The sequence below is a fragment of the Manis javanica genome, chromosome 2, assembly GCF_040802235.1.
Source record: "Manis javanica isolate MJ-LG chromosome 2, MJ_LKY, whole genome shotgun sequence".
NCBI classification, from domain to species: Eukaryota; Metazoa; Chordata; class Mammalia; order Pholidota; family Manidae; genus Manis; species Manis javanica.
Window position 1 is genome coordinate 11902551 of NC_133157.1, and position 19255 is coordinate 11921805.

Sequence of the window (19255 nt, forward strand, 5' to 3'; positions counted from 1 at the left end):
AGATACTATGAGACAGGCTCTTGGAAGGTCCTATAAGTCTGGAAATTTGGGAGTAGATTGGATGTGTACCCTGCTCACAATATGAGCACTATACTCATGCTCCTTATGATCTTGGGATTAGAAAGAGCAACAAAAAGTGATACATTGGACTTGTAGACACCGGAGGACTGAATATGTCACTCAGTATTTTCCTGGAGGTAATCCAAGGGGTATCCATGAACCTAGACTGACTCACTGAAATTAGATAAATGAGAGAGACAACAGCCAGGGTGGTGGCGGCGGGGAGAGAAGAGCCTAACATCAAAGAACCACCCCATGATGGTGAAGGATGATGTCTCCATTGGATGGTCATTACAGTGCAGGATTAAGGGGTAATGAAAGCCAGCCACCTATCTGAGAAGCCAGCCCTGGTCACATGTCAGCAACAGATTCCAGCATAGGACCAAAAGATAGAATAGTCTAAAAAGAACTGCTGTGTCTTTGAAGATGTGAGGGGGAGGTTGCACAAGTCCTGAGAGTTGAGGAAGAGGATTTGGAAGGAGCAGGGATAGTCATGCGAGGTGGGAAATGAATGAAAGAGACTAAATTATAGATCAAAATTAATTGAGAAATTATTGAAATGGGTTGAGAAAAGTCAAAATTGACTGAGGCCTCAAAACCAAAAATAAAATTGAGCTATAGAGATGAAGCTACAGAAATAAAGTTCCATTTTTGCATGCCCAAGTCTTGAGGATTATGGTGACTGAAAATTCACTCGTTTTGTGTACCCACACCTCTTTCTCCCATGCCATAGCAGACATAATCAATCGTAATGCATCCTTCTTTATTCACCACAGGTAGGCATGCATTTTTTCACTAGAGCAAGGTAGGAAGTCCTTATCAATTGATCATACGTCAAAACCAATTTGCCATACATGTAGTAAAGAAATGAAATTGGGCAATATATCCTCACCCAGATCTGCCTTGCCCAAGGTCTGAGGCAAAATCAATGGGATTTAAAGACTCTTTATTCCATCATTAAAAATCTGAAGATCAAGGCGGAGCCAACATGGCGGCATGAGTAGGACAGTGGGAATCTCCTCCCAAAAACATATATGTTTTTGAAAATACAACAAATACAACTAATCCTAAAAGAGAGACTAGAAGACACAGGACAACAAGCAGACTACATCCACTCATGCGAGAGCCCAGCGCTTGGTGAAAGGGCTAAGATACAAGCCCGGCCCGGTGGGACCCGAGCACACCTCCCCACAGCTCCTGGGGGGAGGGAGAGGAAGCCCAGGACTGCTAAACACCCAGCCCCAGCCACCCGCACCAGAGCGCAGACACAGTGCATGCATGGAGGGCTGGAAACTAGGGAAATAGGGCAGCAAGACCTCTGAGCGGGTTCCAAAGCTGATGCCCCTGTGACAAAGAAAAGCGAGTGCTTTTTGAAAGTCTTAAAGGGACAGAGACATAACAGCTGGACGGAAACAACACACAGTCCAGTGGCTGGAAATTACAGGGAAAACCGGGCGCACTAACCCCCTGGGCAACAGCTCTGAGACTCCTCACGGAGGTAAACAGCCAAACAACCCCCCCTCCACCCCCCGTCCATTACCCCTCCAGGCGCTGCAAAAGCAGAGAAGCAGCCTAAGGCAAGCCCCGCCCTCAGAAAGGGAGTTTTCTCCATATGGTCTGGGCAAGACACAAAGACCCAGTCTACACGCAATTACCCAACACAAGCCACTAGGGGTCGCAGTTGTCCCAGTAAAGAAAGGCCAGTAGCAAGTGAAAAGTTTGGCCCTCCCAACTGACAGTCAATAGCACCTGTCAACACGAAAAGGCAAAAAAATATGATCCAGACAAGACTAACCCAGACAGCTTCGACATCTGCTACATCTTCCCCTGAGAAGGAACCTGGGGAGATAGATTTAACCAATCTTCCTGAAAAAGAATTCAAAACAAAAGTCATAACCATGCTGATGGACTTGCAGAGAAATATGCAAGAACTAAGGAAGGAGAATACAGAAATAAAACAAGCTCTGGAAGGACTTCAAAACAGAATGGGCGAGATGCAAGAGACCATTAATGGACTAGAAAACAGAGAACAGGAACGCAGAAAAGCTGATGCAGAGAGAGCTAAAAGAATCTCCGGGAATGAAAGAATTCTAAGAGAGCTGCGTGACCAATCAAAAAGGAACAATATATGCATTATAGGGGTACCAGAAGAAGAAGAGAGAGAAAAAGGGATAGAAAGTGTCTTTGAAGAAATAATTGCTGAAAACTTCCCCAAACTAGGGGAACAAATGGCCTCTCAGACCACAGAGGTACACAGAACTCCCATGACAAGGGATCCAAGGAGGGCAACACCAAGACACATAATAATTAAAATGGCAAAGATCAAAGACAAGGACAAAGTATTAAAGGCAGCCACAGAGAAAAAAAAGGTTACCTACAAAGGAAAACCCATCAGGATATCATCAGACTTCTGAACAGAAACCCTACAGGCCAGAAGAGAATGGCATGATATATTTAATGCAATGAAACAGAAGGGCCTTGAACCAAGACTACTGTATCCAGCATGATTATCATTTAAATATGAAGGAGGGATTAAACAATTCCCAGACAAGCAAAAGTTGAGGGAATTTGCCTCCCACAAACCACCTGTACAGGGCATCCTACAGGGACTGTTCTAGATAGGAGCACTCCTAAAAAGAGCACAGAACAGAACACCCAACATATGAAGAAGGGAGGAGGAGGAATAAGAAGGGAGAGAAATAAAGAATCATCAGACTGTGTTCATAATAGCTCAACAAGCTTGTTCAGTTAGACAGTAAGACAGTAAAGAAGCTAACCCTGAACCTTTGGTAACCACAGACTTAAAGCCTGCAATAGCAATAAGTTCATACCTCTCAATAATCACCCTAAATGTAAATGGACTGAATGCACCAATCAAAAGACACAGAGTAATAGAATGGATAAAAAAGCAAGATCCATCCATATGCTGCTTACAAGAGACTCACCTCAAACCCAAAGACATGCACAGACTTAAAGTCAAGGGATGGAAAAAGATATTTCATGCAAACAACAGAGAGAAGAAAGCAGGTGTTGTAATTCTGGTATCAGAAAAAACAGACTTCAAAATAAAGAAAGTAACAAAAGACAAAGAAGGACATTACATAATGATAAAGGGCTCAGTCCAACAAGAGGATATAACCATTATAAATATATATGCACCCAGTACAGGAGCACCAACATACCTGAAACAAATACTAACAGAACTAAAGGAGGAAATAGAATGCAATGCATTCATTCTAGGAGACTTCAACACAACACTGACTCCAAAGGACAGATCCACCAGACAGAAAATAAGTAAGGACACAGAGGCACTGAACAACACACTAGAACAGATGAGCCTAATAGACATCTATAGAACTCTACATCCAAAAGCAACAGGATACACATTCTTCTCAAGTGCACATGGAACATTCTCCAGAATAGACCACATACTAGGCCACAAAAAGAGCCTCAGTAAATTCAAAAAGATTGAAATCCTACCAACCAGATTTTCAGACCACAAAGGCATAAAACTAGAAATAAACTGTACAAAGAAAGCAAAAAGGCTCATAAACACATGGAGGCTTAACAACACGCTCCTAAATAATCCATGGATCAATGACCAAATCAAAATGGAGATCCAGCAATATATGGAAACAAACAACAAGAACAACAACACTAAGCCCCAACTACTGTAGGACACAGCAAAATCAGTCTTAAGAGGAAAGTATATAGCAATCCAGGCATAGTTAAAGAAGGAAGAACAATCCCAAATAAATGGTCTAACATCACAATTATTGAAATTGGAAAAAGAAGAACAAATGAGGCCTAGTCAGCAGAAGGAGGGACATAATAAAGATCAGAGAAGAAATAAATAAAATTGAGAAAAATAAAACAATAGCAAAAATCAATGAAACCAAGAGCTGGTTCTTCGAGAAAATAAACAAAATAGATAAGCCTCTAGCCAGACTTATTAAGAGGAAAATAGAGTCAACACAAATCAACAGTATCAGAAACAAGAAAGGAAAAATCATGACGTACCCCACAGAAATAAAAAGAATTATTAGTGAGTACTATGAAAACCTATATGCTAACAAGCTTGGAAACCTAGGAGAAATGGACAACTTCCTAGAAAAATACAACCTTCCAAGACTGACCCAGAAAGAAACAGAAAATATAAACAGATCAATTACCAGCAACGAAATTGAACTGATAGTCAAAAAACTACCAAAGAACAAAATCCCCGGGCTAGATGGATTTACCTCAGAATTTTATCAGACATACAGGGAAGACATAATACCCATTCTCCTTAAAGTTTTCCAAAAAATAGAAGAGGAGGGGATACTCCCAAACTCATTCTATGAAGCTAACATCACCCTAATACCAAAAGCAGGCAAAGACCCCACCAAAAAAGAAAACTACAGACCAATATCCCTGATGAATGTAGATGCAAAAATACTCAACAAAATATTAGCAAACCAAATTCAAAAATACATCCAAAGGATCATACACCATGACCAAGTGGGATTCATCCCAGGGATGCAAGGATGGCACAACATTCGAAAGTCCATCAACAGCATCCACCACATCAACAAAAAGAAAGACAAAAACCACATGATCATCTCCATAGGTGCTGAAAAAGCATTTGACAAAGTTCAGCATCCATTCATGATAAAACCTCTCAGCAAAATGGGAATAGAGGGCAAGTACCTCAACATAATAAATGCCATCTATGATAAACCCACAGCCAACATATTGAACAGCGAGAAGCTGAAAGCTTTTCCTCTGAGATCGGGAGCTAGACAGGGATGCCCACTCTCTCCACTGTTATTTAACATAGTACTGGAGGTCCTAGCCACGGCAATCAGACAAAACAAAGAAATACAAGGAATCCAGATTGGTAAAGAAGAAGTTAAACTGTCACTATTTGCAGATGATATGATATTGTACATAAAAAACACTAAAGACTCCACTCCAAAACTACTAGAACTGATATCGGAATACAGCAAAGTTGCAGGATACAAAATCAATACACAGAAATCTGTGGCTTTCCTATATACTAACAATGAACCAACAGAAAGAGAAATCAGGAAAACAACTCCATTCACAATTGCATCAAAAAAAAATACCTAGGAATAAACCTAACCAAAGAAGTGAAAGACTTATACTCTGAAAACTACAAGTCACTCTTAAGAGAAATTAAAGGGGACACTAACAGATGGAAACGCATCCCATGCTTGTGGCTAGGAAGAATTAATATCATCAAAATGGCCATCCTGCCCAAAGCAATATACAGATTTGATGCAATCCCTATGAAACTACCAGCAACATTCTTCAATGAATTGGAACAAATAATTCAAAAATTCATATGGAAACACCAAAGACCCCGAATAGCCAAAGCAATTCTGAGAAAGAAGAATAAAGTAGGGGGGATCTCACTCCCCAACTTCAAGCTCTACTATAAAGCCATAGTAATCAAGACAATTTGGTACTGGCACAAGAACAGAGCCACAGACCGATGGAACAGACTAGAGAATCCAGACATTAACCCAGACATATATAGTCAATTAATATTTGATAAAGGAGCCATGGACATACAATGGCGAAATGACAGTCTCTTCAACAGATGGTGCTGGCAAAACTGGACAGCTACATGTAGGAGAATGAAACTGGGCCATTGCCTAACCCCATACACAAAAGTAAACTCAAAATGGATCAAAGACCTGAATGTAAGTCATGAAACCATTAAACTCTTGGAAAAAAACATAGGCAAAAACCTCTTAGACATAAACATGAGTGACCTCTTCTTGAACATATCTCCCCGGGAAAGGAAAACAACAGCAAAAATGAACAAGTGGGACTATATTAAGCTGAAAAGCTTCTGTACAGCAAAAGACACCATCAATAGAACAAAAAGGAACCCTACAGTATGGGAGAATATATTTGAAAATGACAGATCCAATAAAGGCTTGATGTCCAGAATATATACAGAGCTCACACGCCTCAACAAACAAAAAAACAAATAACCCAATTAAAAAATGGGCAGAGAAACTGAACAGACAGTTCTCTCAAAAAGAAATACAGATGGCCAACAGACACATGAAAAGATGCTCCACATCACTAATTATCAGATAAATGCAAATTAAAACTACAATGAGGTATCACCTCACACCAGTAAGGATGGCTGCCATCCAAAAGACAGACAACAACAAATGTTGGCGAGGCTGTGGAGAAAGGGGAACCCTCCTACACTGCTGGTGGGGATGTAAATTAGTTCAACCATTGTGGAAAGCAGTGTGGAGGTACATCAAAATGCTCAAAACAGACTTACCATTTGACCCAGGAATTCCACTACTAGGAATTTACCCTAAGAATGCAGCAATCAAGTTTGAGAAAGACAGATGCACCCCTATGTTTATCGCAGCACTATTTACAATAGCCAGGAGTTGGAAGCAACCTAAATGTCCATCAATAGATGAATGGATAAAGAAGATGTGGTACATATAGACAATGGAATACTACTCAGCCATAAGAAAAGGGCAAATTCTACCATTTGCAGCAACATGGATGGAGCTGGAGGGTATTATGCTCAGTGAAACAAGCCAAGTGGAGAAAGAGAAATACCAAATGATTTCACTCATCTGTGGAGTATAAGAACAAAGGAAAAACTGAAGGAACAAAACAGCAGAATCACAGAACTCAAGAGTGGACTAACAGGTACCAAAGGGAAAGGGACTGCGGAGGACGGGTGGGTAGGGAGGGATAAGGGGGGGGGAAGAATGGGGGTATTAAGATTAGCATGCATGGGGGGGTGGGACAAAGGGGAGGGCTGTACAACAGAGAAGACAAGTAGTGATTCTACAACACTTTGCTATGCTAATGGACAGTGACTGTAAAGGGGTTTATAGGGGAGACCTGGTATAGGGGAGAGCCTAGTAAACATAATATTCATCATGTAAGTATAGATTAATGATAACAACAACAACAAAAAGCAGTTCCTGTGTGGTGACCTCCAGTGAGTTCTTCACAATGGTATAAAGGGCATATAAAAGTGTAGGCAAAGGGTTTGTTTGTGCTTATACAGAGGATCAAAGCCTAATTTGGCTACCCCGAAAATGAACTAAGATACAATATGAAAAAGAACTTCCAACATCAGCACTCTCTGGAAGACTCATGCCAGAAGATGATCATCAAAAAACCCCAACAGAGATCCACACGCTGCTATAGGTGTAGGTGCACTCATCCCACTGGTTCCTGGACTTGCCATTGGAATGAAGAAGGAGATATCTAAGCTGGCCTGTGCATACAGTAAAACAACAAATTTGACTGGATCTACACTGTTGGAACTCGGCCAAGACTTAGGAGAAGGGCAAATTGTAGCGCTCCAAAATCTTACAACTACAGACTATTTACTGTTAAAAGAACATATGAGATGTGAACAGTCCCCAGGAATGGGTTGTTTTAATTTGTCTGATTTCTCTCAGACTGTTTAAGTTCAGTTGGACAATATCCACCATATCATAGATAAGTTTTCACAAATGCCTAAGGTGCGTAACTGTTTTTCTTGGTTTCACTGGAGATGGCTGGTAATTATAGGTATGCTTTGGTTATGTAACTGTATTCCTACTATGTTAATGTGTGTGCACAATTAAATTAGTAGTTTAAAACCTATACATGCTGAAGTTACTCTACAAGAAGATATGTCAAAGAAATAATCAATCTTCCCATGTTTTCTTCTGCCTGCTACTTCTATAGCTTTTCTTCTTCCTTCCTTATTACAACCCATAAATAGAATTCGTGCCTCATATCAAATTTACCATGTATCACAATTCTTCCAAGTGGTAAAGATACCTCAAGACAAATGCTGGGCATAGAAGCCACAGGGCATAAATCTGCAAAGAAGTAAAAAAACTAACCTTTTCAAACAATAAGGCTTCTCTCTCACTTACCAACTTTACATTTCCCTTTATGGCCCCGGAAGATGACTGGTTAGCCAGAGACGGGTAAGATTCCTCAAGGGAGGAACAACCTAAGACAGGCACGGTCACAGGGGGGCCATCAGGTGAGAAATTGGGGATCAACAGAGGTGAGGCTTTGAACCTCCCCCCCTCACCCTGTTCTGAGAGAAATCTTCTGCATCCGTGGATGTTTTATTGCCCTTGTCTAGCTTGGATTAACACATAGTCTACAGGCACACACCTGATCATCTACATTTGCTCTCTTACAACACTAAACTATGTTTTCTACCTTTATCTTGCATCTACCTACCACTTCAGCATTTTATTAAAAATAATAATAATAAAGAGAGAAATGTGGTATCCACATATAAATCAAGTATAAAAATCAAACAAATATTCATATTTGAATTGTTTATAGTTCATAATGCATGATCAAAACCGAAAGTTTCTGTGATGACTGCCCTTGTACTATTCACCATGTAACTTATTCACTATGTAAGAATTTGTTCTCCATGTAAGAACTTGTTCATTATACTTCAGAAGATTGGAGACTGACGAAAATTAGGCTTGGGGTGGATTAATGATTATACATTGAGCATTGAGTTCCCTTTACAGAATTTTATTGTTGTTGACAACCATTTGATTAATAAATAGGAGAGATGCCCTCACAAAAAAAAAAGTGCACACTTCCAATTGTAAAATAAATAAGTAACCGGTATGTAATGTATAGCATAAGGAATATAGTCAAAATATTGTAACATCTTGGTATGGTGATAGCTGGTACCTAGAATTATCATGTATATCAATGTTCAATCACTGTGTTGTACACCTGAAACTAATGTAATACTGTGTGTCAACTACCCTTAAATAAAAAATAATTATCTAAAAAAAAAAATCTGAAGATCATCTCTCTACCCCTTATCTAAAAGGCCATGAGAGATTACTTGAAGAGTCTCCACCTACTAAAATTAAACTCAACAAGAGAAGGAGAGAGAATCACACTAAACTGCTGTTTTTCTGAACACACTGTGAAGGAGTTCATTGGACTGCTTCCCTAGATAATTCATTCTCCAGCTACATTGAGAGCCTCTCTCTTGTCAGGTTTCTTACCGGTACTTTACATCCATTGATTTTTTACTCTGGTGATCATAGGGAGTGTTTCTGATTACATAGAGTAAATCCTCCTTCGTTTGAGAAAAACAGGAGATAGAAGACACCTGGAACTACAGCCCATCTCTAGAGGGAAGAGCACACAGGCAGGGAGCCCCCAGAAGGCTCATGGGATGAAATCAACCTGAGCGTATGAAGGGGAGGGAGAGCAGACCCAAAACGTGTGTAGAGGCACAGAGGTAACTTACTAATAGTCAGGGGACTGATGGCGGTTGTCGGGAATCTTAATGACTCCAGAGCTGTCATCTAGCTGTCAGGAGAATTGAAAAAAGGGACCACAGTACTATCATGGCATGACCAGGGACTACGGAACTCTCCTGATCTATTAGCGGGGGCGGGGGGGTCTCTCTCACACATTCATCCCTGCAAAAAAATTTCTAAGGGTTTTAGATGAAGTGAAGTGGTTATGTATGTATAAACATCCTTGCATATTTATACATTTCCATATAGATGCGTGCAAAATTCTCTGGTAATTCAAGTGAGCAAATGGAGTTGAAAAGGAAATGTGATTTTCTGTAAAGGAGAGATATCCTGGGATGAGTCTACAATTGTAGCCTAAGTACCAAGACTGCCCAACCATGGCAGGGACCACAGGGTGGAAAATTACAGGGTGCAGCTACAATTGAACAAAAAGCATTTCTCCAAAAAGACTTGCCTCAGGAGCTGGTGTGTGCGCGTGTGCGCACGTGTGCGCACACCCAACACCTCACAACCAGGTTTCAGGCATTTTGTTGGCTTTTGTAGTGGAAAGCCTCTCCACCCACGATGTAATCCTGCTTGTCAGTTTCTCTAAGCACCGTTTCATGTGTTTATTTCTTAAACTGTAGATAAATGGGTTCAACATTGATATCAATACAGTGTTGACTACCATTGCTATTCAGTCCTTGACAGGATAGCGGGACAAGGGCTGGAAATAGACATAGCTAATGCTCCCATAAAGCAGGGTCACCCTAGTGAGATGTGAGCTGCAGGGGGAGAAGGCCTTGTGTTTTCCCGCGGCTGAGTGAATGTTGAGGACAGCAGTGAGGATTCTTAGGTAAGAGGTGATGATGCAGACAAACAGGGCCACCACAGAGGCCAGCCCTTCTGTTATGGCCACAATTTCATTGACAGAGGTAGGAGAGCAGGCCAGTTTCAGAACAGGGTTGACATCGCAGAAAAAGTGTTGGATAACCTTTGATGCACAAAAGGTGAGCCAATTCACCAGGAGGACATGTAGGAGGGAGTGGAGGTGGGAGACAGCTATGGAGAAGGCTAGAAGCAACCTACAGGATCTGTGGTTCATAACAGTGACATAGTTAGTGGAAGGGGTTACAGATGGCTACATAGCAGTCAGTGGCCATAGCTGCCAGGAGATGCCAACTGTCTATGTTTCCAAAGACCAGGAAGAAATACATCTGTGCCAGACATTCAGCATAGGAGATGGTCTTTGCCTTGGACAGGAAGTTCACTAACATCTTGGGAACGATGACTGTTGGGTAGCAAACATCAGCCAAGGACAAGGTGCTCAGGAAGAAATACATGGGGTTTTGGAGTTGAGGATCAGAGCAGAGAGCCAAGCGATGAAAGTTATTTCATCCATTTTTATTCAGTTCATTCCCATCCTGAAGTGTCAATACTTATTTTGATGATAGCAAAATACATAGAAAAATAAAATATCCATTTCATCATACTATTGTGTCAAAGAGGAGATCCACTAAATAACAACCAAAGATTCATTGTAATGAGCACTCATTCTCCTAGTCACTGCTGCTTCTGAGAACTCTGCTATAATTAGAAGGTATAATTTGTTAGGTTTTAATTGTAAAGAAAATATTTTGTTATTCTAGAGACGAAGAAACCAACTACAATGGAGGAAGTAGGCTTAATTATTATTATCGAAATGATGTGCCTTTATCTAATTACTGTTGTGATTAAATCATTCTAAATACTGGAACACTGGTATTAATTCAAAGTAGATTGTAATAAATATGTTAACAGTAATCCCCAGGATAACCACTAAGAAAATAGTATATATATATTTCCGTGTACACATATATGCCTATCACATATATACATATATATGTGTACATGCTGTACACACACACACACATATATATATATGAAGGGAATCAAAATAGTATGATAGAAAAACTAAGTGCAAATGAACAAAGTAAAAAATGATGTAAGACATATGGAAAACAACGGTAGTCCCTACTCATTTACAGGGGATACCATACAGTTAAAGACCCCTAGGATGCCTAGAACTATGGATAGTCTTGATCCCTGTATATACTATTTTCCCCTCTATCCAGGCCTTTCTGTTCCTTCCTTAGATGCTGACCACAGAGCATTCCACAGTGGACCTCCTGACTCACATCTCCAGCTCAGATTTTCCCTCCTGGAGTACTTGGCCTGCAACAGTGCCTATCAAACTGCAGTCCCCATACCAGCTTTATTGAGATATAATTGGCAAATAACATTATGTAAATTTAAAGCATAGAGTGGGATGATTTGAAATACATTGTAAAATGATCACCACAGAAAGTTTAGTTTATTCATCCATCAGATAGTTGCCATTTGTTTGTGTAATAACATTTACAGTTCACTTTTATAGCCAACTTCAAGTGTACAATACAGTGTTGTTAACTACTGTCACCATGCTGTACCTTAGATCCTCTGAATTTATTCATCTTGTAACTGAAAGTTTATATTTGATCAACATCTACCCATTTCCTCTGTTCCCCAGTCTACTCTGCTTCTGTGAGTTTCACTTTTTTAGATTCTACATGTAAGTGACATTGTATAGTAGTTGTGCTTCTCTCTGACTTATTTCATGTAGTGTAATGTGCTCAGGTTTCATCCATGTTATTGCAAATGGCAGGATTTCCTCCTTTTTAGGACTGAATAGTATTCCACTGGGTATATATGTATGTCACGTTTCCTTTATCCATTCATCCATTGGTGGACATTTAGGTTGTTTCGGCTATTGTGAATAATGCTGCTGTACACCTGAGGTCTTAGTATCTCACTGTACTCAGCACACAAACACGAGCTTTCCGTCTCTTCTTCCATAGCAGTGGACTGATCACTGAGATCGGTAGATATGTTCCTTTATTCCTACTAACTTATGCACATTAGCTAGAGAAATGCTTCCTACAGCAATGATCCAAGGCAAAATTGTTAAGTTGGGAAAATGAAACAGTTTTACAAGTTAAATATAAGCAAAACTACAACATCCAGTGAAATTCAAATGAACAATATTAAAGTGGTGTGATGGATCATGTGTTTTTGAAATAAATTGGCAGTATTGATATGATAGAGAAAGATATAGCCTCGGATCTGGTTATATTTTAATCTGTTTTATATTTTTCTTTTGACAATATTGATATGCAGAATGGCCATTTACAGAATTAGATACAAATGACATTAATAATAGCAGGAGTATATTCAGTAATTCAGGAAAATTGGGTCTCATACTGAGCCCAAATTGCCAGTGACAGATGTTCAAATGCCAGATTATTAAAATGTCACTTCAAATCTCTTTAAATCACTCTTATTCACTTGAAAAAAATATTTAGTATTTTGATTTCATTTAAATGTGCATTAAATGAGCATCTAGAGAGCTAAGGGGGTCTAATTAATAAAAATAGTCATAATAATAACTAATAACCATTTTTCACTTTATAACATATTTTTCTTTTTTGTTTGAGCATAATTGGGATATGGTATCTTATTAGTTTCAGGTATACATCATAACAAATTGATATTTGTATATATTATAAAATGATCCCATGGTAAGACTAAGTACCATGACCATCATGTAAAGTTATTACAATATTATCAACTGTATTCCTTATGCTGTACATGACATCCCCATGACTTACTTATTTTATAATGGTAAGCTTTTACCTCTTAATCCCCTTCACTTATTTCATTCACTGGCCAATCCCTGTCCTCTCTGATAATCAACAGTTTGTTTACTGTTCTTTGTTTATTGTTTTGTTTTTTAGATGCCATTATAAGTGAAATCCTATGGTGTTTGCATTTTTCTGCCTGATTTATTTCACTTAGCATAATACCCTCTAGGACCATGTTGTCAGAATGTTAGGATTTCATTGTTCTAAGGCTGAATAATATTCCATTACATACACAAATACACACATGCACACATCTTTATCCATTCATGTATCCTTTCACAAGCCTGGGTTGGGGAAAATTTCATGGCTGCCTATTCTCTACCTAGTTCCAATTCACCCTAGTTGGTTAACTCCTCTCTCCTATGTATGTTCCTAAGAGATCAATGGAGAAAAGCCTTTTATCTTGCATATGCTTCCCATGACTACTGCCCCCTTACTGACTGTGTGGGTGGGGAGGGGAATTCCAGAGAAATTAGCTTCTGATTAAAACTTTTTAGCAGTTATTTCATGGCAGGATGATCAGTAGTTTGATGTCCCATGTAATTGTTGGTTGAAGGAATGATGATTTCCTTTCATTCAGATATTCGGGAGGCAGAAAATCATCTGGAAAAAAAAATTAAAACATGAGATCACCCACCTGTACTGCATGCCCCTCACTTTCAGGACAACCTTACTGGGGTGAAAGCATAAGTATGAGGAGAAAAAGACAGGCAGGCAGAGAACAGAGGCAGTAAAAGCTTTTTATTTTTAATGACAGTGTCGACCCCAGCCTTGGCACCCAATCCGAGTCTGAAATTGTAACTGGTGGAACGTGCTTATTTGCAGACAGGCTGCCCAGGAAAGGCACCTGGCCCTAGACAAGCTCTCGACACTCAGGAATCGGAAGGTGTTCTTCCCTGTCTCCTGTGGCCCTTCACATGCTAAGGGGACTGTAGATACTCACAGACTCCACCCTCTCTCCAGGGAGCATCCCTGGAAACTGTCAAGAAGTCCCTGAAGTTCCGATGGAGGGGACATTAGGAAACAAACCAACAATTTGTGACGTTTTGGACTTTCTTCCCCAAAAAGCCTGGGGAATGTTGATGCTTTCTTTTTCTCCGGGTAAGCACCCTCTTGGCCCAACTCATTTAGACCAAAAAGAACACCTCTCTGAGACTGGCCCAGGTGACAGAGATGCCCAGTGACCGGCTCTCCTAAACGTCCTCAGCAATTTTCTTATACCTGTGTTATTTATTCTAGGTGACAGTGTCTAGGATTGGAGGACATTCTTCCAGAGTTCACATAGCTTTGGACTAAAAAGGCTAGAAAACCTGGCACCACCAGTCACTTTCCCATCTCCTGGGCTTTGAAGCAGCCCCTGGTGGACAATGTTCTTAAACCTTCAGAATATAAAAATTAATAGGTCTAAGATTTTAGACCACAGATTTTACCCTGCACTCTTCTGTCCTAAGTTTCCCTAGGTCTAGTTGTAAAATATTGATGTATGACCCTTGTTTTTCCCCTCAGGAAAACCAATGAATATATTTTATGTTTTATGGAAGCTGAGTTCCTGGTCATTTGGGGTACCTCACTTTGTGTGTACTGCAGAATTCCCAATTTGGGGCTCAAATTCCCCCCTCTTTCAGTACAACTATCACCAAAGAGTATCCTATTATGACTCATTGTCCCCTCACCCATTTATAGTATCATGTCTTTGTTTATACTTTCTTTCATCTACTACACCTAACTTGCTGGGGCTTGAATTCAGCACCTTCCAGGATACTTTGCTTGATGACCACCACCTGCAGTGGATCTGTTTTCTGTCCTCTTTGAATGCTTTGGATTTCCATGCTAAAGGATAGCTCAATGTCTTTGTTTCATTGCGTATACATTAATAAAAGACAGAAATCAGTAATTTAGTGTGTGCTTACTGTGTGCTACGCACTCAGTTAAGTGAAGCAAATATAGCATCTCATTTAATTATTGTGTCACCTTCATGAGGTAGGTGGTCTTATTATCGTTCGAGATGAGGAGTCTGACATCAGGGGTGTGAGTGGGTTGTCCACTGTAACACAACCAGTAAGTGACAGAGTCAGTTTTTGAAACATTTTATGAGGTTTCTTAACTCCTGTTTGACTCCATGCTTTAAATCTGTCACTCTACTGTTTTTTTTCCTGATGCCAGTAAAGAAGATTTGGGAATTACATGATGAATAATAATTTTTGAATGTCATATTTCCAAAAACATGAACAGTATCTTATTAAAGTTTTAAAAGTACATCATTAGTTTAAGTTTCCTTCATGGAAGGTAGCCATATAAATCTGCTCGATTAAGGTGAACTGCTCTGAAATCAGTCACATTGGGAAAGCCAAGGTAGTTAAGTAGCTATTTTAAATGTTTAAATACATATCTTCAAAAATATATATGATTAAAAATTCAAATGTTGCATAAGACTAGAGAATGAAAGTTTTGGTCATCTCTCCACCACCCAAGGGCAGTTGACCAGATGGCAATTTCTACAGTATGCAGCCAACCAATAGTCTGTGCACACACAGTCATTCTCATCCACTCATCAGTGTATCATACAGTGTGTACAGTTTTACCCCTAGATTTTTCTCAGTTAACAAGATATACTGACCATGGTTATATATCAGTAAACAGAGAGCTTAAGTAATACATGGCAGTATTACTCCACGTTGATGTTCTGTTACTCATTGTTGTATTCCCAGCATCTTGGGCAGTGCTTGAACATAATAAGCACTTACAGTTATTTCTTGAATGAATGAATATATAGATAGACTCTTTTTAACAACTTGTCAGTGTTCAATTGTATATGTACATAATAAGAAACAAGTAGATGCACATTCACCTACTATTGTTTGCCTTCTACTATTGTAGGATAAAATTCTAGAACTGGAATTTCTGGTCAAAGTGTTTAGATACTTTATGTGTATTTATAAATTTCATTTCAAAGGCAATGTGCCAATTTACACAATCGTAAACAAGGCATGTATTTATTTCTCCACTTCTTGAACAGTTCAGAATATTATTCAATATTTTGATGTTTGTCAATGTAATGATCTAAGATAGCTAGACACTGGAGATATTTTAAACATTTTAATTGTCTAAAAGTGATTTTAATTTCCTTGTGAATTATTTGCTCATAATTTTGCCCTTGTTTTATTAAATTATAAATCTTACATTTAGCACTTCATATATAAAAAATATATGCCTTGCCATATGCCATTGCAACTATTTCCTTTGGTTTATTTTTTCTCAATTACTAAAACATATTTTTTTCAGCATTTGAGAACATTAAATTGTTAGGTAATGAACATTAAGTTTATTTATTTGGTTTCTGAGTTTCTATTTGTGCTTATAGAGTTTGCACCTAAGTTGTATTTAAAACTGCTTGTTTTCTTTTAAAGCTGTTATGGTTTCTCATTTCTTACATGTTAATCTCTGATCTCTTCAATATTAATTTTGGTGCCAGGAGTGAGGTTGAGGTTGAACTTTAAAAAAATATCTGTTGAGTTGTATAATTCATCTTTTCCTAACTGATTTGAAATGCATGTTATTATATGTCAAGTTTTCACATTCTACACACTACATCTAGACTTTCTATTTTTTGCATTTTACATTTCTTTATTCATTAACCAGTAAGAAACTTTTAACTAATGAATGTGGGATTTGTCTGGGCTATTCACAAACACTTCAGTTCTCACTCCTTCCAGGCACATGGTAGGACTGTATTTTTTCATCCTTTTGAAATCGAATGTAGCCATTAGACTTTCTTGGGTGATGAAGTGAGAGTAGAAGTTCCGTGTGTCACTCATGGGTGGGGGTTTACGATCCAGGATGCAATGTGCCTCCTCCTCCTTTCCCGTCCTGGTGACTGGTGACCAGCAGCCCTGCCCTGGGGAGGCATTGTCAGCCTGTATCACCAATCCAGGGTGATACAACCCCGAGTCCCACTACCAACCTGCTTTCGTGAGAAACTAACTTTATAGTTTTGATTCACTGATATTTTGTGTGTGTTTGTTGTTACAGAGTGTTCTAGTCTATCTTTATTGGCATGGAACTTGTGTCTAGAATGGGAGTGTTTCATATGACTAAAGCCTAAGAAGTGTGTCTTAGGAGCAGGTTGGAGATGTAAGGAAGATGTGATTGGAGATTGGAGATTGCATTTATAGTCCATATGATGGTGAAATATTTGGTGAGACTTTTGCCTGGGCCAACTTGGGAGGCAGGTCATATTACTAATGAACTTGAAGCTCTAGAGGAAAAGGCCAGAAATCCAAATGTTAGTAGCCTATGTTGGAGGATATTTATTGGCTGCTTTTAGAAAAGTATTATAAGAATGAGGTGAACTCAGAAAAGATTTGGCCAATTTGCAAATAGGTCTAAAAACTCTGTGGTGTCTGATAAAGTCCTACAACTGACTAAATGGCTCAAAGAAAAGAGACTAAAAACAGATTCTCTCACCTATAACCTGTTCATTCAATACACATGTGATATAAATTAAATAAGGGATGAGAAAGTAAAGAAACATAGCAATTCTGGGAGCTTTGTCTCCAAAAGCCCCACAGAAACTGAGTGCATAGTTACTGGCACATGGCAAATAAAGAAAAAGATGACCAAGTTTCTGAAGGATTTATTCTTCTAAAAGTACCACCATCTGGACGAGGAGGACTTTGGCTGCTACTTTCGTCTTTAAATAACCTTTGAGCTCTCAATTGTGTTCAGATGGGAAATGGTTTGAAACCACTTCCCAGCCACCAACTTGGACATTTTCCTTGATGTTCACTTTAGATGTAACCAAAACGGATAATGGAAAGGGAATAAAAGCCTTAGAACGATGGTCAAAGAGGGCCCCTTTCAGTGACCTACATCAGGTCTAATCAGTGAACATTCCCTACCTCGAGTAGGGGTCCTCACAAACATCTCCCTAGTGGGGTTTGAGAATTACCCGCTGCTCAGGGTCTTCTGCATGCCTTCCATGATTCCAGTGTCTGAATGAGAGTGGGTTTGTTTCTGGTTATTGTCTAACAATTCTACACTTATTGAGTATGAGAGAGGCAGATAACTCATCTTTATAATGTAAACTTTTCTCTATCAAGAAAAACCACATCCAGATGGCTGTAGAGACTACCATGATTTCACTCAGATTTCCTAGGTTCTTTTTACATCCATACAATGATTTTCAAACTTCTGAGCTCTCACAAATTAAACCCTGGGGCCAGGCATCATCTGGAAACATGTTAGAGACTCTTTGAATTTATGCACAGGTCATCTACAAAGAGAAGCATCTACATCAAACATACTGGAAACTGGTGTATGAATGAATGTGTATGTGACATATATATTCAAATCCCAACTCGTGCCCACAGCAGACCTTAGCAAGACAGAGATTTTTTTCCCCCTTTGGTGTCTCAAGAATGTTATTCAAGTCCCTTTTAGTGTTGTATCCCTCTGGTAGTCAGGACCAATTGGTCAGAGTTGGCATGAATGTGCAATCCATTCAACATCCCCACAGCTAAAGAATATAGTTTATACTATATTTTTCACAGTTGACTGTTGACTACAGGTAGCTATGGTCAGCAGCAACTATACCAGTAGGCAGAGTATGGGGTCTCTGAATCTATGTATCATATGTCCCTATTTTGAAATTTGGTGGCTAGATCTTTATTTCTTTATTAAAGGAACTTGGCCCAAAATAAGATATGGTTGTTGCAAGAAATTCACTGGAAAAAATAAAAACACTACTTGGTATTATTTCATTAATATCCTGGTGGGAATTGTTGATTCAGTGTGATAACATAAGATAAATATTCTTATATCACTCTGAATGATAGATAGGTGGAGGAGATGTTGGAAATCAAGGCACCTTTGAGGAGAGGTATGAAGAAAACAAAGCTCAGGAGGAGTAAAGGGATGAGAGCTATCCGAGGGATAAGCTAAAGGGAAGAAATACCGAGACACAGTATGGGATTTATTTTCCACTGGAAGTAGACCTAGGGCTGATTCACTAACAGTAACATATTGGGTGGATACCACATATGAAGAGACCTCTGTCTATAGAAGGCTAAACATTGTGATGTGGTGGTTAGGTGCTGAGAAAAAGAATATGGCTCTAATGTGTTTGATGGAAGATTCACTCTCTAGATGAGACTTTTCAAACTAATATTGATGGTGGGACTTACACACTCA

The 19255-nt window shown here is 39.2% G+C and overlaps 1 protein-coding gene across 1 annotated transcript; it reads right to left on the reverse strand.

Annotated features, from left to right (window-relative positions):
* Positions 1 to 9873: 9873 nt before the first annotated feature.
* Positions 9874 to 10732, reverse strand: LOC108384018 (olfactory receptor 1L3-like; the record flags this gene model as incomplete). The annotated part of the gene is given in 2 exon segments (XM_037022629.2): positions 9874 to 10467; positions 10469 to 10732. Coding segments are annotated over 2 exon segments (858 nt in total), but the record flags the coding sequence as incomplete, so codon positions are not given.
* Between the last annotated feature and the right edge of the window lie 8523 nt (positions 10733 to 19255).